The sequence below is a fragment of the Pundamilia nyererei genome, unplaced genomic scaffold (assembly GCF_000239375.1).
Source record: "Pundamilia nyererei isolate P.nyererei 1_Seehausen unplaced genomic scaffold, PunNye1.0 scaffold00007, whole genome shotgun sequence".
NCBI classification, from domain to species: Eukaryota; Metazoa; Chordata; class Actinopteri; order Cichliformes; family Cichlidae; genus Pundamilia; species Pundamilia nyererei.
In genome coordinates, this window is record NW_005187408.1 from 6,850,884 (window position 1) to 6,872,972 (window position 22,089).

Sequence of the window (22,089 nt, forward strand, 5' to 3'; positions counted from 1 at the left end):
GAAAAGTCGAGGCACTAACAGGTTTAAAAATCCCCAAAAAAATCCCCGTTCATTCAATAAGTCAACAATCAACGCCAGTGAAAGATCATGCACCCAGTGGGACCATAAAGCCATTATACACAAGGCATGCAGTCAAGAACAAGGATAATTAGAGCTTGATCATCATGACAGTGTCTCTGATGATGAGTGTGCCACTTGCTGAAAACCTCTTGAGTTTTAGCAATAAACTGAAGAAGAAAGATGGTAGCCAGGAACCAAACAAAATGCCACACCCAATCATGTCACCATGATTTTGTACTGAAGAGGGGAGTCATTTCCATTTCCAAGCACCTGTGGGGGGAGGGGATTAATGATTTTGTAATTTCAGTGGTTAAGTTGGGAGTGGAGGTAAGTTAGAAAACTGAAAGAGAAGAAACCCAAAGCCTCCGGGAACAACAAGAGCTAAAGAGAGACCTGTTGTACGGTGCTGGGGACACTGGGGACAGTGTTGGTGTTGGTGGTGGTAGAAGGGTTGATTACAGGGCGTGGAAGGAGCTGAGGTTTAGGCTTCTTCTGCAGTGAATTTTTGCTAGGTACCTTAGGGCCAGGCCCTTTGGAGGTAGGCAGAGAGGACGACCTCTTCAGCCCTACTCCGACTGAGCTTTTCCCATTCCCTGTATTTGCTTCCTCGGTGTTAACCGACTCATCAGGGGAGCGTGGTCCCATCTCACTAATTGTGGTCTCTAGCTGCTTGATGGTCTGCTCCAGGCTGTCTAGTGTCTTGTAGGTGTTCTTCCGAATCTCATCCGTCCTGCCGAGAGCTTCGGAGTTCTGCTTTTTCAGCGGGGCAGTGTCTGTTCCCCTGGGAGTATCTGCAAAGGATTTTGACCGCGTAATCTCATATCTCTTCGCTTCTTTGTGCTGCCTGATTGTACCATCGGATTCTTCTTCATCTTCATACACAACCACCTGTAGCGTCTTCTTGCCTGACTTGGTGCCTGTGCGAATGGCCTGAGTCAGTGCTGCCAGCTGTTTCTTAGGGAACTTGAACTTGAATTTCTTCTTCCCATCCTTGGAGTCTCCATTTGAATCTAAGTTTAGCCCGTTGTCTGTTAGTTCAGATATCGAAGAAGAGGATGAAGATGATAGGCTGGCATGATCTGTAGCTCCCTGTGAGCTGCTGATTTTTTTGCCACCAACCATCTCAGCCCCTTCTGCAATGACCGGCAGCCCACTACTTCTCTCTGTGTCGGATTCCTCACTCTCCTCCTCAATGCGCTCTTCTGCAAGCATCCTCTCCAGTTCCTCCTCGCATTCAAAGATGGTAGAAAGACGCTTGTAAGCTGAACGGATATCCATCGGCTCATCAAAGATGATGATGACAGGCTTCTTGTTGAAGCCGTTATCCTGCGGCACTGAAGGATCAGCTGTGGTGTTTCCTCGATTTGCTGCATTGCCTACAGTAACAGTCTGCACACTTCCTTTTTTGGCATTGACCAGTTCTTGGTACTCTCCACAAGACAGTGGCTTAACCTTGGTGTTGGTGATCATAAATGCAATGTTGTCTGGGGGTGGAGGTGCCTCTTCTCCAGGCAAGTCAGGACTGAGACTAGCACCCCCATCAAGATCATCAATAGTGTTTTTAGGTGGACTGCTGTTCTCGTCAGAAGTCTTTTTGGATGGAGCACCATACCGTTTAGGTGCTGCTTTAACAGCACCTGTTTTTGTGGTCGCCACTGGGTCAGTTACTATATTCTTACTAGACGAAACAGGCTCCTGGACGATCTTACTTTTCTTTTCTGTATGAAGTTTCAGGATTTTTCCCTTCTGCATTTCTGCACTTGTCTTCATGGATTCAGAGCGTTTAACATGCTTCTTTGGCAGTTTAAACGCATTAAGTCCCACAGGTTTAGGTGATATAGGTGGGGGTGATTTGGGTGTTGGAGACAGTGGTGGCCGCTGCTGTTGTTGCTGCTGCTGGCTTGGAGAAATGTCATTAACATTGACATTTGACACCTGTGTCGGAGATTGTGGGGGCTCTCTGTGATGGTCGTTGGTGTCTTCCAGTCGCGATGGGGGTGGATGATCTTTGGGAATCTGTCCCGTCACATAATATATGACCTGTGATTGTGAAATTTAAAAATGTGTCAATGTTTCATAGCTTTCTAACGCTAGGGTATAAGTTAAACATATGTGATTATAGTATATGTAGTTAAAAGTCATACATACCCCTTGGCTCTGTCGAACAGTTGTATTCCCATTTTCATCTGTGTCTGGATCTTTATCCTCTCGACTGGGCTCTGAGCTCTGCTAGGACAGTGTGTGGGGGAATAATATTACAGTGTAACTGGCGTGCCAGGCTGTGCTGGATTAACTGTGAAATCACATTTGGTTGCAGAACGATTTGCGGCGTCAAAACTACAAGATTGGTCAATTACCTTTAACAACTGCTTTTTTATACTGTTACAGTATTAAATCCTACATAAAAATGCACATAGTACAGAGTTTTGAAAAGCCAAAATAGAATATAATTCATGTTGATGGATGTATAAATATATAAATCACATAATACAATATAAATATAAAACTGAATTAAATATTTTTTTCTGTTTTTTATTTCACATATCGAGTTTTACATCATTATACTATATTTAAAAGCCAGCTGTAGACTCAGCATCTAAAAAGTGTAAAATGTGGAAGTGCCTTAAACCTGCATTCTTTCTAATGACCAGCAGGGGGAGACTGCTAAATTGTGACTGTTCAATAAAAGTCTGTGACATATTTATCTTATTTTTTAGTTAATTTATGACCTCATTAAACACATTAATGATGAGCTTAGACTCATTTGGAACTTTTGAGTCTTCTTTAATGGTGCATGCAGCTTATTTTGTAAATTGCTATATGTTTTAGGGTATGGTTAACCTTTAACCAACTTATCAACCTTTAATTGATAAGATGCTTTTTTTTGGGGGGGACATTAAAATTTTTAAAATTTCAGCAAAACAGTAAACTTTAATGTAATGTACTATTTACTGTGATTATAAGCTTAACCAAATAGCATACCTCTTATTTGTTTCTCTCAGAGAGCGGATACTTCCAGTTCATCTTATCAAAACTAGTAAAAGTTGATGCACTTCACACACCTAGTCCTATTTGCTTTATCGTTTCGACTAAAAAAGTAATACTCAACATGTATCAAATGATTGGTTAGGGAGGTGTAAAGCTGGGAAAAGCGAACTGAGGTGAAGTTGTGCAAAGAGAAACGGAAAAGTCATTCTTCAGAAAAGTATAGGAGAGGAGAAGGAGCATGCAAAGTGGTCAGGCTGACCTCTAGTGAACCAAGTCTGCAAAAATAGATTGTGTCTACAGTGCATTTTACTGATGTTCTTTCAATTGTCAAAAATCTAGGGCATATCAAGCAATTGTCAAATGTCATTAAAGAAAGACACGAGACGATTTAATAGCCTGTAAGGTACAGTGCTGAGGTTTTTATTGATTTGGATGAAAAGACAAGCGAGAGTTCTGAAACACATCATAGTCTAGACCACGCATACAGAAGACACAGCATCTTTTCAGAAGCTCAATTTTATGCAGACTTAATCCTGAAAAAAAAAAATTAAAGCTCTGATATCCAGCAGGATCAAAAGAGGGAGGAAAACTCAGGCAGCAAGGAAAGGAAGCTTTGTGGAGGCAGCTGCTACAGGTTTCTCTCGAGCAAAAGCAAGAGCAGAGGAGTGTTAAGACACAGCCATTGATTGTTTCATACAGTTGGCAAAGGCAGGCAGTTAGCTGGGCAGCTGCACCGGGACATATATTTTACCTTTTTCTCTTTGAGGGGTAATAAAGCCCCCGGTCTTAGCTCTCTGATTTGTGGTTCAATTTGAGCGGTGGGCTCTACCAAATTTTTCACCCCTACATCCTTAACTGTGCACTTCTGGAAAACCTGAAGAGTGGAGAAAGGTGAGGGGAACAACGGGACAAGGGTTTTGAGGAGCATCTTCACAACTGCACAGCTGTAAAACGCCACAAGTGCAGTAAAGTTCAATGAAAGTTATTTCTTTGGCAGCTGTCAGCACCCATCCTTTGCCACTTCCAAGGAAGTCACCCACCACAGGAAAAAATGATAAGCAACCCACTCCCACAACGCAGAAATCAATCAAATCCAGCATCCTAATTTCCATATGTCGGTTAAATAGATTGTATTTGCGCATGTTTGAAAGGAGCGTGTGAGTGTGCGTGTTGTATATGGATCTAACCTGGAGCTCTGCCATGATCTTGTCCCCTTCATCTTCCTCTTCTCTCGTAACCAGGGGAGGAGTGGCTGGCTTTGGCTTGGTCTCCGGTGCAACCTTGGTGGGCTTGGGTTGGGGAGAGGGAGGTGGGGCCTCTTCTTCGCCCTCCTGTGAGAAATAATGTGAAGGAAATTATTCTTGTATTTTTAACAAGCAGCAAAGTTTGTGGAAATGAAAATGGATACTGCATTCATGTTGGATGAGCGTAAAGACAGAGTTAAACAGTATCTCTCCTGAAAATGGCAACCTTTACACTTTGGAGAAAGCCTAAATAGCTCTTTCCCCTTTTCTTCCAGTTTTAATGCAGTGGCTTAACTAAACCCCACTTGGCTCTACGCTTAGCGCACAGACACAAGAATGGTTTTCTTTACTCTCTCCAACCTTTTAAAGCACCAACCTGAGTCGAGACAGACTCCTTCCTGTTGGTGTAGACGACCTCACCAGAGCGTGTAGTGGTCATGCCTGAGCTGGAGCTGGGGTAGGTTTTCCTTGGCGGAGGCGGTGGTGGGGACTTGTTTGGCTTTTCAGACCCCTGTTTTGTCAAACTTTCAGTGGCTGCTGGCTTGATGGCAGTTTTGGAGAGTTTCTCTAGTGCTGGCTTGGCAGATTTCTCCACCAGAGGCTTAGGGAGTTTCTCGGACCCCTTATTTGCTGGTTTGTCTGATTGAGGGCCTGACTGGGGCTCTTCTGTCATACAGGGCAATAGGAAACAACATTAAGGTGTGTAGATAAAGCAAAAAAAAAGTTGTTTAAGTTACATTTGTGTGTAATTTCTACCTGATGGTAGCTCAACAGGGTTGTGAATGTCTTCTTCTACAATACCAGCAGCAGGCAGTGCTGTGTTCTCTTCCACCTCTAGACTTGGAATTCCCTTCATCATGTTTGCCTGAGCCTCTTGTAGGATCTTCTCAAACTCTTTTCCATCATAATGACCCATATTCTGCCTCCTCTCTTCCCACTCTTTCTCTGCCGCCTGGACAGAGCAGACAAAACAAACATACCAAAGAGTTTACGGCTGTCAGAAGTCCAAACTAAATGAGGGACTATTATTTCTAAACAAAAACAATACATTAAATACATTAGAGATTTTCAGGACACTCATAAAATAAACTGAGTATTAGCACGGCTAATGTCAGCATATACACGTAAATGAAAATTACAAGGTGGGTAAACATACCTTTATGGAAACAGCTCTGCTTTTGTTCTTTTCCTTACTGCTCTGAAGCTCTTCTATCACAAGATCCTGGCTGGCTGTTCCATTACTGTTCCCATGAGTCTTTTTGTAGCGGGTGGGACTCGGTGGATCTGTGTCAACCGCTTTGGGAGCCTCACGGTCTTGACTCTTGCTAAGGTTGGGACTGGAGATATGAGTGGGGCTAGGTGTGGCTGGGGGACTAGGTTGAGATGTCAAAGCCGCAGATTGCTGGGACTGCTGAATGTGGACTGGGGAGCTCTGGACATGATGGATGACCACCGGGGATGAAGGCATCACCTCGGATTTGATGGTGGAGCTCTGAGGCTCTAGCGGGGCTGAGGTTGAGTCAGGTTGGCCTGGTGCTGGAGAAACATCTGCAGGGGTGTCTACTGCTACTGCGGGGCTGTTGTCCACTGTGGCATTACTGGAAAGCTCAGGCCCTTTCTGAGAAAACTCAGTAGCACACCTGCAGAGGGAAGGGAAACAATAAGAAATACACATCATACAGAAACACTGGCGAAAGAAATGTTTGCGCAACAACGCTCAGAAATTTGTATTCGCAAGTTATGGTCTTTTAAAACTGTTATTAGGACTATACTACATCAAATCTTGCTGTAAAGTAGACAAATAATACTACATATTTAATGACATGAGGGATAAACCATCACAAAATCTATAATGCAACAGGTGGGTTTGGCAACAGGGCATATTTTTGGTTAAAAAAAAAACAGAGGGAGAGCAAGAGAAAAGTCAAGAGCCAGTTTGGCATCTGTATTAAAATGGAAATTAGGTGCTGCATTGCCCACCAAATTAATTCACTTATCAGTTGAGTGAAGGTGATGGAAGTAAATCTGGACGCCAAAGCCTTCTGTCCGCACAGAATGACCTCTTTGATGGGATGAAGGCTGGCTTGCCACTATAATCAAACGGTACAATCTCCCACATCATAGACCCCATCGAGGAGCCCCGCAAAGTGCTTTTTGTTTTCATCTTCAATTCCCCCTCTCGCACTCAGCTCCCATACTCCAACACATCTTCTCATTTTTCCCTGCTTTATCTTTTCATTCTCCATTTCCCCCCTACCTTCTCAGGCTGCTGAGTGTGTCGGTCAAGCTCTTCACCCTTTTCAGCATACTGTCCAATTTGTGGGGCTCTTCTTTCAAAAACTTGACAGCTTCTACTTCCACCCTGAGCACAGCCCGCATTCTGGCTTGAAGGGCTGGGAACTCTCCTGATGAAATTTAAACAGAGAGGGAAAAAATTGTAAAATACTCCTATTTTAGAATATGTCTGCTCATAATCCTTTTCTCTTTAATTGAGAAATGTTAATTACAATGTGATTTTTTGTGAAAAATTGCTTGTATTTGGCATGGATTTTTAGTGCGCAAAGCTGAATGATAATGCAAGTATACTGGAGTAAGGAACATTAATGTGATGGGAAGGCAGTCACCATACCTTTAAGCCCTGCCAGAGATTCTCCCACTTTCCTCAGGGTTACGGCTCCCTCTTCCACATCTTTTAGGGTCACTGCTCTGTGTGTTGTGGCTGAGTCATTCTGCAGAGAACCTACATACTGTTCCAGCTCGCTGCAGGAAAAAAAGGGAAAGTAATTTAGAGTTGAGTGACTTTTAAAAAAAAACTGCCTGACAAATTCACTCACTGGCCACTTTGATAGGTACACCTGTTCGTATCTGCAAATATCTAATCAGCCAATCACGTTGCAGCATGTAGACATGGTCAAGATGACCTGCTGCAGCTCAAATTGAGCACCAGGGCGGGGAAGAAAGGTGATATAAATAAATCTGAATGTGGCGTGGTTGTTAGTACCAAACGGGCTGGGTTGAATATTTCAGAAACTGTTGATCTACTGAGATTTTCCCACACAGCTATCTCTACGGGTGACAGAAAATAGTCTGAAAATGAGAAAATATCCAGTAAGTGGCAGTTCTCTGGGCGAAAATGCCTGAAGATGCCAGAAATCAAAGGAGAACGGCCAATCTGCTTTGAACTGATAGGAAGGCAACAATAACTCAAATAACCACTCACTGCGACCAAGATATACACAACAGTATCTCAGGAAGCCTCCTGTCAGCTAAGAACAGCAGAATTATGCTACAATTGGCACAGCCTCACCAAAATTAAGAGAATAGAAGACTAAAACAATCTGATAAGTCTCAGTTTCTGCTTAGACATTCAGATATTAGGATTAGAACTGGGCATAAACAACATGGATCTATTCTGCTTTGTATCAGTGGTTCACGTGGTTTAATTTCATAGAATAGTATAAGCACCTTACTACAAATTGAGCACTGCTTAAACGCCACAGGCTACCTGACTATTGTTACTGACCATGTCTATCCCTTTATGACCACAGTGTACCCATCATGTGATGACTGCTTCCAGCAGGATAACACACCATGTCACAAAGCTCAAATCATCTCCAGCTGGGTTCTTACACGACAATGAGTTTTCTGTACTCAGTCTCTAGACCTCAATGCATTAGAGCACCTGTGAGATGTGGTGAAATGGGAGATTCTCAGAAACTGTGTGATGCTATCATGCCATTATGGCCCAAAATTGGCATCTAATGAGTGTATACTTGAAAAACAAAACAAACAAGCCAAAAAACCCTGCATAAACAGGCTCTTATTATGATTGTTTGCACTGTATAAACACCAGGGGGCAGGATACAATCATGTTTCTTAAAGATCATAAGCCAAAACTGGGGAAAGGTAGGAAAAGTCTCTGGAATTGATGCATGAAAAGCAATAGTGCATATGATATGTAAAATTCATATTTTAAGCTGCGAATAAACATCTTAACTGTGCAGTCCTCTTTCCTGTCTACACTATATTGCTTAATCTAGACTGGATCTGGTCTTATCCCAAACCCCCAAATATTTACACACTGAATGAGGGCTTATTTGTGAGAAAGCACTTCCTCACATAGAAATCATATCACCCTGCCTGAGAGCCATCCCGGTGCTAGAGAAAGCTGGCTGTTCCAAAGGGAAATGTGCTGTATGATAACATTGTCTGCAGTGTTGGATTGCATGAGAGGGAACTAAAATCACATTTCATTGTGGCCAGGTACCCTTGAGAAACACTCTTTTATAGGAGTCCCCTGAAGGGATTAGGAAAGGCAACAAGGAGACAGTGTGTTAAATGCCCTTCTATGCAAAGGCTTTTTGGTAGTGAGAATGATGGAGTTTTCCTTTTTTATAAAGCCTCCACCAGAACAAAAATACTGTTTGTTCAACAATGTATCCCTCTGTTTGCCAGGGTATAGGAGGCAGCCTTTAAAGACCACTTGCGTTGCATTTGCATGAGGAATTTGGCACTTTTCTTACTTCCTTTCATAATTCTTTCTCGTGAACTGAAACAGGCAGTATGGGACACCAAGAATTCCACTTAAGGCAAAAATAGCTTCAAATACTGCAGTTGTTCAGCTTTCATCCACTGAAAATGACCACTGTCAGATTTAATACGTTTTTTTTCTTTTTCTGTGTGACTTCATTAAGGTTTTCCTGTGTTTTTATGGTATGACTTTCCATATTTTAAGGGGTGAGTTTTAAAAAAAGGTTACAAAATATGGTCTGATAGATTGAATTCTCTCAAGAGGGCAGCAGTTTTGACACCACACACTCCAAATGGTTCTAAAGCCAAGCAGCTCTAATTGCCATGCCTAATTTAAGGGGCCAGGAGCTGTGTTTTGCTGACTCACAAATGGCTGCATACCAAGTGTAACAAAGGGCTTAACACAGCTTCAGTGCCCCGACTTCCTCCTGTTCATTTCCCAGAATCCAAGAACTGCTATGATTGTGTTTATTGGAGCATATGTTCGCCGCTGTCTAGCAAGACAACACTGTTTGACCTTGTCTGTAAACATCCAAATAAAAAGGATTCAATTACTGCTCCCTGTTGGCAAGACGAGGCGAATGAATTCAAATAAGAGCAGGGCGGTGAGTAATTACTCCACAGTTGAGTCCATTGTTTTAGACCACTGTCTCTGAGAGGCAGGCATAGCTTGCCTGCATAAACCTGTGGGCTGTAATTTAGAGGGTGTTGGCTTGTCAAAGCGTTTAGGATTGAATGGCTCAGGTGAGCTGATAACAGCGAAGCCTTTTGGGGGCTTCCTATAAACAAAGGCACAGCAAATGTAGTTGCAGATATGTGCACTAAATCAACTGTCAGACTTTGGAAAAACTTTGTTGAATGCAAACAAACGTGTCTATCCATTTTAGACACAATTTAAACAAAACAGCATCTGTTGTGTTGGGTAATGAGCGAGTCCTGAGCAGTCTTACCTGAGCTGTGTGAGGACACGCTCCTCCAGACCCAAGTACTTGTGCCTGTCCTCTTCTACCACAGCTCTCTGTCGCTGAACAGGGTCCTCCATACGCCGCATTGCTTCTGCAAGTTTAATACTGATTTCCTGCTCTGCCCGCTTCAGCTGCACCCGTAATGCCTCCTGATTCTGGAGCTGAAGTGATGTACATAGCAAAGTGAAAGTTATTAGAGGACCTGGACTAGTAAACCGAGATATATGGCTTTTTGGGGTATCTCACTTAATCACATGCATATACACAGCTGGAAATGTGAACAAACGCAACAGTTTAATTTAATTAAAATGGAGACAAAGTCTTGCCTGCAGCTGCCTCATCTGATGCAATTGCATCCTGAGGTCAGAAACATTCTTCCTGAACTGCAGGAGGTTTACTTTGAGCGGAACTGAGCCCTTGTCTGGTGGGCTTGCACTGTTCTTGGGAGACAAGACCGGAGAACCACCTGGACCAAGAGAAGAAGAAAAAAACCCACACAGCACAGCTTAAGTTTGTTTTCTGAAAATTACGACCCATATGTACATACTAAAACCTTTGAAATCAAAGCTCATAATAACTCTTATCAACTGTAAAAATTCTAGTAAACATTATTAGGGAGGCTTTAAAGTGTAGAATTTTTTTTCCTTTTTCAAGCACTCACTCTGCTTATTAGCAGGCAGATTGTAAATGCCCGTAAACACACTTTTTCTGACCTAATGTCCCAAATGTTCAGCAAAGGTTTCTTCTCATTTTTGTGGCATCATTTCTACTTCATATGTACTATAGATATGTTAACACTCTTATTAGTTGCAGCTGGAAATGGCTGTCAACTAATTATTTCAGTCACTGCTAAAGATGAAGAACAGGCTGAAACCATGGAAACCAAAGTAACTTAAATCCATGGTGGAAGTCCCTAAATAGAAAGTAAGAGCAATATTTCAAACTGCACCATGAGATTGAAATGTAATGACCCTATAGAACTACACGTTCAGTCACAACAGACGACACTGGTTTTGTCAAACACAGCATGTAAAGGAGGAGCTTGAGTGGGTTGCAAAGCAGCTTGCAATGAGCACCAACTGTAGGTGGGCTAAAGCAATTTTAATACTGCACCCCACTTGATCAGGTTACTTGGTGTTTAAGTTTTGTTTGCTAGGTTATATAGTTAGGGTGTTTGTTTTAGTATTTATGTTCTCCTGGTTCTTATCTAGGGGCTTTGTTGTTTAGTTGTTAACACATTTGCCTTACAAAAGTCTTAAAAGATAGAGCCTGGGAGGAAACACAAATCCAGCCTCGGGGTTTCACAGGCTAGTACCGATAACAAGCCTGGATAAATGGGAGGGCATATTCATTTGCTGTGGTGACCCCTTGGGAAATAAACAGCTGAAATTACCACATCTTCTAGCTCTTATCTATACACAGATGTGCTTCCATTGTTTTTCTTTTAACATATATGAATGCCATCAGGGACTGCAGTTACAGGATCTAAGTGCTCATCTTAATTATTGTGCATTGTCCTTTTTAAATAAACCTGAAACTAGTCATAAGAATATCAGCAGAGGTGTCAGCTGATGTGGGATGACAGTGAGGTCAGCTGAGCTTGACTTTGTGTCCTGTGTAGCTAAATTAACACTGCATGCACTGAGTTTTACAGTAACATATCTTTTCAAAAATGTGTGTCAATTAACCTGGAATCGTAGTTCACTATATAAATAGTTGAAGTTGGGCCAATTTTCTAGTAGAGAGCAGTTTCAAGGTCTGTGTATTATCCACAGTAACTTGGAAATTCTTTCTGAAAGGACGCATTTGTGCTGTATTTTTATCAGAATTATGAAATGAATGTCTGTCTCTGTATATTTGAGGCAAATGTCAAAACCATCTGCAAGAATGGATACCACAAGAGGCAAGTACAAATTTTTTCGTGTAATTAAGAGCAGCCAATCCTTTAAACACAAAAAAATACAAAGAAAGTAGTGTCCATCCATTTTAGTTAAGAGAAACTTACCAGTGCTCCCTAAATTCTTTTTGACATATACCATGACGCAGTGAAAGAACACACTTTTGTCTTTGTAATCCCCCAAATCTATTTACAGCGTGAACAGACCTGAACTACTGGTTACAATGTATATTTTGAAAGAAGGACACGCTGGGTGGTGACAATCAAGAAGCATGTGAGGGATTAAACGAATATCCTCACGTTTTTTCATGTTAGAGGCTGTCTGGCGAGATCAAAGAAGACCCTGTAACTTTACTGATGTTTTGAAGATTTGCTCAAACACAGCATGACAAGTAAATCCCTCTGAAAACTACATACTCCATGAAAAGTTTCTTGAGACACGAGCTTAGCTTTCAAGACACATGAATAGCCTTGTGTTTGTGCTTCGCCACTGGTGAGGTTGCAGATCTTTTTATCAAGCTAAGGTCTGGCCGCAGAACGCTGCGGCGCGGAGATTGAATCGCTGAATCATCTTGGCAGGCTTGAGAAGTAATAGCATCTTGTTTTAAGTAGTGCTTTGAGGGGCTTGTGTTAGCTGCCCTGGCTCTCGTCTCTTAACTCCTATTAAACTGGATGAACTGGGTAAAGGAGTGCAAGGAAATATGAACTGATGACAAGCAAAGAAGCCTGACTTTGTTTTTCCTCCCTCCAGTGCTGTTCATTGCAGACTGCTGACTGACACTGATGTGTGGGCTTGTCTGCACATGATATTATGGCATTTATATCAACTAAAAAGAAAAAAACTCCAGAAATCCCACATAATAGAAGAGATACTAACCTGAACTATGAGCACTGTGGGCTGGAGATGATGTCTTCGGAGGTCTCTCGCTGCAGTCAGAGAGAAATTTATCTTACAAGAGTTTGTGTAACAGAAATAAACAGCACTTTGCAGCACTTTAGATTTACAGCTCGATATTAGTAAGGACAAACAAGTTAAAATAAAGAATGATGGGGCAGACTGACAAACCAGAAAGGTTAAAATGATGTTAATGATGTTAACAAGCTTCATCATCAGTGCATACAGTAGCTACATTCAAATTCACAGCATACATTTTAGACTAGGCGTCAAGCAAACATTTCCAAACAATATAAATAAAGAAGAGAAAGAGCTGAAAAGCAGCCAGATGAACAATAGTGGCCATTTATCTAGAGGGCAAAAGGCTTCGATAACAGATTCACATTCAAACCGATTTCCTTTTTAGCAGACACTATTTTACCTGAGTGTCTGATATGGCCATTATTGAAGGGATAATTTATCCTTCCTCCTCTGACTGAATCACCAGGCTTTTCTTTTGAAAAGTCCATTTCACCCGATGCCTCCACTCTGGCCTATACTGTGATTGCTTACCTTAGAGGCTCCTTGGTGCCACTAGTGTTTGGGCCCTTTAAAAGTGCATGCTGAACAAGACCAGTCAAGCTGGCAATCTGTTGTTCCATAGCCTTCATTCGTTCTCTGCAGACACATCAAAAAATTCTGCTTTCAACACCGAGGCCTATTGGATATGACAGCTGCCACTGGAGCAAATATTAGCTCAGAATGAAAACGGGAGGGTTGTAAACAGAATAATCAATCGCTTTTAATCACCTAACCATGAAACGTTTTGCCATTTTGTGAGATGATTACACAGCAGAGATTTTTCTTTTGTTTTGGAATTGATTTGCAATATGCCACAAGTAAATGTTGTCTCTGGTAAATATGAATCGTTTCTGAATTACAAATAAAAACAAAAAGTAAAAACCCCAAAAGCTCGTGTCCAAATAGAATAAACAAGACGGACAACTTCTTGACAAGCCTTAGCTTGACACCAAAGGTGCTCGGGTCATATTGTTTTTTTGACTGAGTCACATGTAGTGATTATTTGAACTGTATGACACTGCCTTAAGAAAGCCTACACTGTAGGCAGGTGAGGGAACTGGCAACAGAACTACTTTTGCTTTATAAGGCACATAAGATGTGCCTTATTTAGTGTGCTTTCATCTTGTTTTGTCATTTATTTATGTTGTCTTGCTATTTATATTTCCTGCAGAGTCTATTTGGAGCACCCACGATTTCATTGCACATGTACAGTGACAATAAAGGGCTATTCTGTTCTATTCATAATTTATCTTGAGGCACGGGGCACGTTAAGGACACAGTGCAGACACAAAGTCTATGTGAATACAACAATGACCACAATATTTTACATGAGTATATTCTATGACACCTACAGTTTATTTTGAAAGTGAAGCATGGTACTTTCCCAATCAAATTCCTTCACTCTTTCAGATATTCCCAGGGCATTTCTAATGGAGGTTTTGGGCTTCCCAGGTGGTCTGGCCTGATCTGCATGACTGGCCATTTCAAATACTTTTTCAACCTGGCCAGTATTTTCTTTGGGTTTCCAAGTTACACACAGAGCCCATGTACCCTCCTTTCTAGTTAAGCATTGCTAAGAGGCCAGCATCCCTCTTGCACCCTTTGTGTGTTTCTGTGCTCTCGGTCTGAGAAGACAAACCTAACCCAGGTACTAAAATATCTGGTAGATTAACTGAAACTGAATAGAGTCTGTAAGGGGTGTTCTTGTTTAAATATACACTGATTAATAGAGCCTTTAGATACTATCCTGTTTCACTAGTGGTAGCTATGCCTGGGCTTACACGCTCATCAACAATATTAGCTCCAGAATTCGAGTTAGCAAGATAAGCAAGAGCTGGCTATATACACAAACCAAACTCATCAAAATGTGCTTAATGCGCAGATCTTTATGCTGAAGACAGTGAGAGGGCAGGTTATATTTATTCTTCACGCATGGATGATGAAACAGAGTCAGACCAGGTACTGGAAAGCAGCAGTTCATGGTTAGGGTGACACTGGGATGCAGAGTTAGTCCATGCTCCCATGCAATGTCTCGGTAGTTATTTTAACACCCCCCCCCCCAGCTACTATATGCAACACTGTGTCCTCTGCTAGCTTACCGTGTCTGATGGTCACTGGCAGCTGGGATTGGCCCCTGGAGGTCTGGAACCACAGGTGAGCCCATGCTGTTCCGTGGCTTTGTCCCCGTTACTTCTTCCTTCCTGAAGGACTGGCGCACTGGCGAGCTTCTCTCCATGGTAACACTATGAGATGGCATGCCATGAGGAGGTCCACCATGGATGTCAATCATTCGTACCTCAGTCATCCGATGAGGGGATGGCGGAGGTGTCTTAGAACCCAAAGTCGGCAGCTGGCTGTTTCTGGACTTCTGCCTGTACAGAGAGGGGTGATCTATAGTGTCTGTAGGGCTAGGTCCACCATAAGAACTCGTGGAGCGGATGGAGGCACGGTGAAATCCCCCCATGGCATGCTCTGGACCATCAAGCCCAGGGCTGGGGTGTGGTCCATGTGCTGCAGCAATGCCCATTCGTCCCTCTTGGAGGAGGTAGGGATCTGCGTACAAGCCCTCATTCCCTCTAGAAAGAGTGTGGCTCTTTCCAGCCATATCCTCATCTGGCTTGACATCTCGTCTCTCTAGGATGGCGCTGGGACAAGGAGAGTTAGAGCGGGCCGGTGGGTTGGCATTGGAGATTCTGTCCCTTGGGATGGTGGCGCTCCCAGGTAAAGAGCCCTGCCGTGGGCCAAATGGGATTCTGGAGGGAGATGGAGGCATAGAGTGGGGCGTTGGGGGGAGTGCTGCTTGCATTGGGTGGTGGGACGGGGGAACCATGGGAGGATGCCTTAGAGGGGGCTGGCCATCACGGCCGGCAAGTGCCATTTCACTGTGCATCTAGAAAAAAGAAAAAAAAAATCATAAAAACACCCAAAAAAAAAAGATTTAATATATAAAAGTACACAAAAAGTTCCTTCTTTTAGTAGAAAATCTTAAATTAAAGATGCATATTTCTGTCAACTTCAGTTACTTCTTACTTTGTGTAGGTCTTGTAACTTTAGACTGGAGCTGCCCTTAAAACAAAAACATCTATCTATCTTACACTGTTGCTTTTCAAAGAATATATACTGTCAGCAAATTTTCCCAGAAGTAGAAAATAGTTCCTGGACACACAGCATATCACTCTAAGCCCTTGATATCGTGCCCACAGGCTTCCATATAAAACAATATTGCATGAAGAAGTAAAGACTATTCTCCCTGTTAAAAAAAACTGCACAGTTTCTGCTTTTTGAAAGAAGGTGAGGTTAAGTGTTGCAAATGCGCTCCAGGAGATAAGACTATGGCTTTCTACCAGAGGTTCATGGAAGCCTTCGGGGTTAGACAGTACCTTGGCTAATTTGCAACAGTATCTGTCTGTCTGAACAGCAAATACAGTCCACAGTTCTTTAGCTCAACCACCTTAAAGCTCTTTGAAGGCTAACGTGCAAAAACCTAACCTCAATTAATTGGAACACTTTTCTTGGTTAAGGGATATAGAAGAATAGTCAGTGCAAAAGTCTTAAAGGTACACAGTGTTCAGTCTTTACATTACTTCCTCTACTTTTATTTTGACACCTTGCATAAAGCAAGACTGTGTTTTGCTTAACGAATAAAAAAGAATTAAATTATTTCCTCTGCAAACAAAAAGTTACTTGATATGCAACATGCACCCTTGGCCAGCCATGCAGTGAAAGCAATAATGGAAATTTGATATCGGCTCAGAAAGAACAAGCAACAAAACAATAAAAGTCATTTCATTTTAGATTGGGTTTTCTTTAGTTTGTTTGTTTTTCTCTCGCCCTCTTCTTTACTGAACTAAACATGTACAAGCACATTTGAAACCTAAATTATAAACACAGACAGAATTCATGGATACACACTCTCCTATAGGGTGTCACAAGTGGGTATGAACCGAATCTGTTTTCCAGTCCAACTTTCTATTCCCGTCAAACACACAAACTATTGTTTGTCCGACGTATGACTCACAGGTCTCACCTAAAAGTCAAGACAAGTCAAAAACGTAACGCAAAGTTTTTGTGTTTTCAGTCTCGTCATTATTTATTACTTCCCAGACTGCCAACAAAGATTAGCACAGTGAGGTGAACAATAAAGTGGGTGTGACCCTTGTGTGTGCAAGAGTAGGTGTGACCTGGAAAACAACAAATGCACACAGAGAATACAGTAACAAAAGAGCTCAGGCTTGGCTGTGGTGACAACAGTAAAAAGAAAGAAACTTTGTAGCAGGGAAAGTTCACGCAGCAGTAAATATGACTGCAACAAGTCCGACCAAGCAGCAAAACACTAAGACTTCAGCGCAAAGAGCCACTGCTGACCGTCACAAAACCATAAAGACTTCTACTTTTTAAGGTGCACACGCTCATAAAAAAAGAAAAGTCGTCCTCGTGTAGAAATTTCTCTGAAGCCCTAAATAACATCTGACTGCTTTTCCAATCCCTGCAAAGCCATATAAGAACATTTTTAGCCAAAAGGCATCAGCTCTCAATCCCAAACAGATGTTGCACCTTTGAAACACCGACCAAAACATCTAAAAATATCCCTACAGTACAGAGATCTCCTTGCTTTGTGACAAAACAAAGAAGTAGAAGCTTGAAAAACACGCGCACGTGAAACCATATCAGGCAAAAAAGATGTAATTTATCTCCCAGACCTTTTTTTCCTCCTTTCTCCATCAGTCTCTTAAGCTTCCAATTATGAGAGCGGCATGTCTAGTAGGAGTTAACAAAAGTTGCCTCAATCTCTTGGCCTGTCAAGAGTTGGAGCGAGTTTCCCGACTAATTCACAGACGTTTCAGAGCCTCACAGCGAACAAAGCAGGCCAGATAAAGAAGAGTCGTGCTGCAATGTTCGTGAAGAAAGTTGTAAATATTTAAAGAGCTGATCGAATGGCTGAGTGTACTATGCGGATGTGCTGTAGGGCACTAAATGGTGTTGGTGAAAGAAAACACTAATTATTAGAATTGTAAGTTGACACAAGATGAGCTGTCATCTTTTTTTGGACAAAGACAAAAGAAAAAATGGTGGATTGTTTTTAGGAGAGCAAATCAGAGGCTAGCTAATAACTCAGCTACTGTTTCAAAACATCCTCTTAACTGGTGTGTACATACTGTCTCTGTCGACAGCCACTATTGACTATACTGTATGAATTCAAAGCAAAGCTTGAGGCACTATCCCATACATATATAAATATATGTATCAGTAAAGATTAATGAGTCAAACTTTTGAAATGCAATTGACGGAGAGTTATTTGACCGCCTGAAGTTTATCAAGTTACGTGTCCATTCCTGTGTACATCTATCCACTTCGTATTATTGCAGCAGTTGTTTTTATAACCAGAGACAGCTCTATGCAAGTTTTGCTTGCCAGACATTTTCAAATCGATAGCCGAGATGACTGCAGATCTCAATTTGAATCAGATCTGAGGCCTGGCATCCCTGCAAGGCGAGGGCATTCTCTACGGCCCAAACACATGTGAGGTGCACCTTCAGTGAAACAGTGTTTGAACAGGTGCTAATTAAGCCCTAGCGACACCCTTTTTTTCCTTTGTGCGGCCAATTTTCTATTTCCTCAATAAAAGAGGTTGAATTTTTAACACTGCCAAGAATAGAGAGGCTGATAAATATTATGTTGAAAACTGGGTTGAGTGTTAGAGCTTTTCAATATGTTTGTAAAGGAAGGGAAGTTTGCCAACAGCTTAACAGCTTGCTTGATGCGGAGCACGTTCATCAACCTCTGTTGTTGTATTTAAATAAAGCGACTTGACTGCAATAGAAGCAAACTCTCGAGTGGGAATCAATAAATGGCATTTTAGGTAGTTTTCTGTGGTGTTTACACTTAAAACACCACACCCACAGCCATCCTCTGTATCTGGGTCAACTGCTGCTGGGTTAAAAAATGACAGCAACAATCTTTTTCTTTATGTTAGCATTGCACTGTGTTTGCATAGGAACCTTTAAGAAGTTGCTTCATACATTTCAGTTCATCGAGTTCCAAGCTCTTTTTTTTAACACCTGCAGTTTCGACGAGAACCAGAATTTGGGGAAAAACTTCTCTACACAATTGGAGTTTTTCTGCTGATGTACTTTGAAACTTTTAAGCTCTCAAAGTAAGATTCCCCTTTTCACTTTTTCAGTATCTTATTTAGCCATCTTCTTTTTTTTTGAAGAGCCGTCTTTTATTCGCCTCCCTTTGAAGGACCCGATTGGAGAAAGTCAGCAACTTGCCTGTCAGCAGCAAAGAATAAAAAAAGAATTTCTGCAGCACCTCAATGTCACTGTGGCATCTGAATGAAGAGCTCTTAAAACCATCACCTTAGCTGCCTCATCACTCCTTTAAACTTAACCAATTTCACTTTAAACTTAGGTGACCATACGCAGCACTGCATGTAGTGTTAGTATAGCGGGGGTTAATATTTAAAGCAAAGCAATTGTGCCAAAATGCTAACTGTAACTGGCAGACGGAAAAAGCGAGGACAGATGACTGGTCAGGGCAAATTAGAGGAGCGGATCTGAGGAGGAACAGTAGACGAAAAAAAGGCTCTTTGGGGGTTTTAGTTTGTTACATCAGCAGGAAATAAACAAGATAGAATCAGAATAAAAGAAAAGAGATTAGAGCAGATATTGGGAGGAAGAATTCAGAGAGGAAATAGTCCTGAGAGCTGAGTCCAATTGTCCCCTAAACAAGTCGCACCAGAGCGTGTAGAGGACGGCCAAACGCAGGCCCCTGGGAGAACAATACAAGACCCCCTCTGAAGAGATTAACAAGAGGCAGGGGGACATTCCTTCCCTTTACTGCATACAAGATGTGAGAAACCGGAGACCGGGCTCGCTATTCTATCTGCAGCAAATCTTTTCTCTACTCAGCTGCCGCTTTTAATGAGACAATTTCACTGCTGTGCTGTGGACAGTAAAGTACTCACCCTGACATCGCCATTGGTAGGTCGGGGTCCATGGTTGAATGCCTGTGCTGGATCTTTGTGGTAAACCTTCAGGCAGGAGTGGTCTGTGATGTTCCTGTAGGAGGAAGAGGTGCTCAGTGGTAAGAATTTAGCCCAGATATCGCCATCAGACAGCGGCCGATCCTGTCTCAGTCGGGTTCTCTGCAACAGCCCCACCAAGGGCACATACCCCGACAGAGGCTCTGACTGTTCGCTATTACCTGACATTCTCTCTAAATATTCAAAATCCATAAAAATATTAACTAATACTATCTTGCTACATGAACTGAGAGCACACCTGCTGTTTCATGTCCTGGGCTCAATTTAACTATGGCATTATGGTCGCCCGTACAGCCCTTAAGCTATGACGAGACAATTTTTTTTACAGCCCTGATAAAATATTACTCACAAAGTACACATTGCACTTGAGCAGGAGCTCTGCAGGCAAAGGGCAAAGTTCGTATGCCTTCAAGAGTAAAGCCTTTCCTTCTGAAAAACAACTACAACAAATGGCTGCCTACTTTCTCAGAAGACAGAATCTGCTGTATTACTGATAAGACATGCAGATGAATATCAAAGCAGGATAGTACTGGTATGTATGTTTATAAATGAAGCAATGAGAGCTTTTAAAAAAAAGCAAATATTTCTTAAAGATTTGCAAAGTCAAATTTTTTCATTAAGACTGGCAACAACCACCAGGAAAGGTATCAAAGTCAGCTAAAAGTAAACCTTAGTTTGTTTACAGTTAATGCTCTTTTTTTTTTTTTAACTTTCTCTTTAACATTGAAGGAAAGTGGAAGTGAGCCCATTTCCTGACCAGTGACATTTCCTGTTCAGGGAGAGCTGAAGAAGGAAGAGGATGGAAAGTGTTCACAGTGGGTAAATGGAAATAGGTCTATCCGATATCCTCACATTGTTCCATAATGATGTTTGTACAGGATCAACATTGCATCTGACCAATCACATTGTTATGATGTCATAGCTTTGTGACTTGGGGAAGAAAACTGCCGATGTCCACTCAGGAAAAACATCCAAAAAGGGGGCGGTTAGGGTCAGGGTTAGGTCTGAGGGTTAGGATGTGTCGTGGTTTGGGTTAGGGTTACGGGACTATAGTTACGGTTATGGTTAAGGGGTTATGGTTTGGTGTGTTGTGTGACGCTGTTTCCATGTCATAAAACTTTGACATCACGTGTGATTGGTCACTTGCAACATTAGTTATATCGATCCAAGAGCAACACCAACACGACAATATCAGATCGACCTAAGGAAATAATAAACACAGTATGCGATGGCAAATACATGCTCCCGATCCGTTTCTGTTACCATGTTTATCACATGCAAACACAGTGCATCTTTACCTGACATCAGCAAGTTCGTAATACACGTTCCTCATGTCGTCTTTGACGTACACGGCAACACTGGGTGACTCCAACATCTTCATGTTGAGCTGCTGCGGGAAGGCACTGACAAAGAGAGCTCTGATTGTGTCAATGCTGGTGATCTCATTGGGCATGCGAATCTGTTTGGTCTCGTCTCCGTACTGCAGGTACAGTACACCTAAAGGCAGGAAGCAGGGAGACTTGGTGATTAGTCCTTTCAAATGTTTCCCGTGACTAAGACAGCCCTATTTGAATTCCAAAACTTGCATTAGCAGTGACGCATTGTTTCACTCCCATATGTTTTCTAAAGGCCTGAAGAATTTCAGCCCTGCACGCAGTGTTAATCTGTCAAGACAAATAGAACATTTCACGCAGTTCACTGAAATTGTGTCGGTGTTATTCCAATTACAAACCAGTGGTCTGCTTTTACTGTTGAGCTACTGTATAGAGTACTGACTGTGCAAGAATGCTCAATATATTGCAGTAAAATCATTGGGCTTATGTTATTTCATGTTAGTGCAGTAAACAATGCCAAAACTGTGGTGGTTAAACAAAAAGGGACGCTTGTAGAAGTTTGGGTTGGTTTAAAAACCCTTCAATGGTGAAAAAAATAAAATAAAAAAAAACATCTAACAGCATAATTCCAGCCTTGTAAAAAGAGTTGGCAAGGGCCCATGTGACACGTCTGGTCATGGCCGCTCAGTGCAGATTACAGGCCGGACTCAAATTTTCAAAAGTTCCCGGTGTTTTTTTTCTTCTTTTTTTTGTTTTGGTGCAATTTGGATCAACTCCTGCACAGTCCCGAACGGATAAGAGAGTCTGAATTGGGCTTCAGCATTTATTCTCAGTTGAACGGTGGCTTGGAAAGCATCAAAAACAAAAGTGCATGAATGTAATCATGTTGTGTGCAGCCTTTTGCTAAATATTTGTAATGCACTGCGCTGAATCTTTTGCTTATCACTTGCACAGGATAAATCATTTGGTACAGGCAGTGAGCTTGGGGGTGGGGTCAGGAAGAGAGGACAAAACTAGGGGTGGATCAGTACAAGTTGTGCATCAAACAGACCAAAGCTTGAACCTCTGAAC

General features: G+C 42.0%; 1 protein-coding gene across 18 annotated transcripts in view; it reads right to left on the reverse strand.

Moving 5' to 3' along the window:
* kiaa1217 (KIAA1217 ortholog) overlaps window positions 1-22,089 on the reverse strand; it is a 117,561-nt gene that overhangs the window by 1,962 nt on the left and 93,510 nt on the right. For 9 of the 18 annotated variants that reach the window (XM_005722753.1, XM_005722749.2, XM_005722745.2 and 6 more), the window contains 16 exons: window positions 20,983-21,181; window positions 19,607-19,700; window positions 14,739-15,529; window positions 13,132-13,236; window positions 12,562-12,611; window positions 10,114-10,253; window positions 9,773-9,948; window positions 6,922-7,052; window positions 6,550-6,697; window positions 5,449-5,932; window positions 5,049-5,244; window positions 4,669-4,958; window positions 4,236-4,379; window positions 3,800-3,922; window positions 2,209-2,289; window positions 454-2,100 (listed from right to left, as the gene is read on the reverse strand). In XM_005722753.1, coding sequence (XP_005722810.1) covers window positions 454-2,100; window positions 2,209-2,289; window positions 3,800-3,922; window positions 4,236-4,379; window positions 4,669-4,958; window positions 5,049-5,244; window positions 5,449-5,932; window positions 6,550-6,697; window positions 6,922-7,052; window positions 9,773-9,948; window positions 10,114-10,253; window positions 12,562-12,611; window positions 13,132-13,236; window positions 14,739-15,529; window positions 19,607-19,700; window positions 20,983-21,181 — 4,799 coding nt within the window. The remainder of the gene's footprint in view (window positions 1-453; window positions 2,101-2,208; window positions 2,290-3,799; window positions 3,923-4,235; window positions 4,380-4,668; window positions 4,959-5,048; window positions 5,245-5,448; window positions 5,933-6,549; window positions 6,698-6,921; window positions 7,053-9,772; window positions 9,949-10,113; window positions 10,254-12,561; window positions 12,612-13,131; window positions 13,237-14,738; window positions 15,530-19,606; window positions 19,701-20,982; window positions 21,182-22,089) is intronic. The other 9 variants (XM_005722761.2, XM_013915358.1, XM_005722747.2 and 6 more) reach the window with 8 other exon arrangements.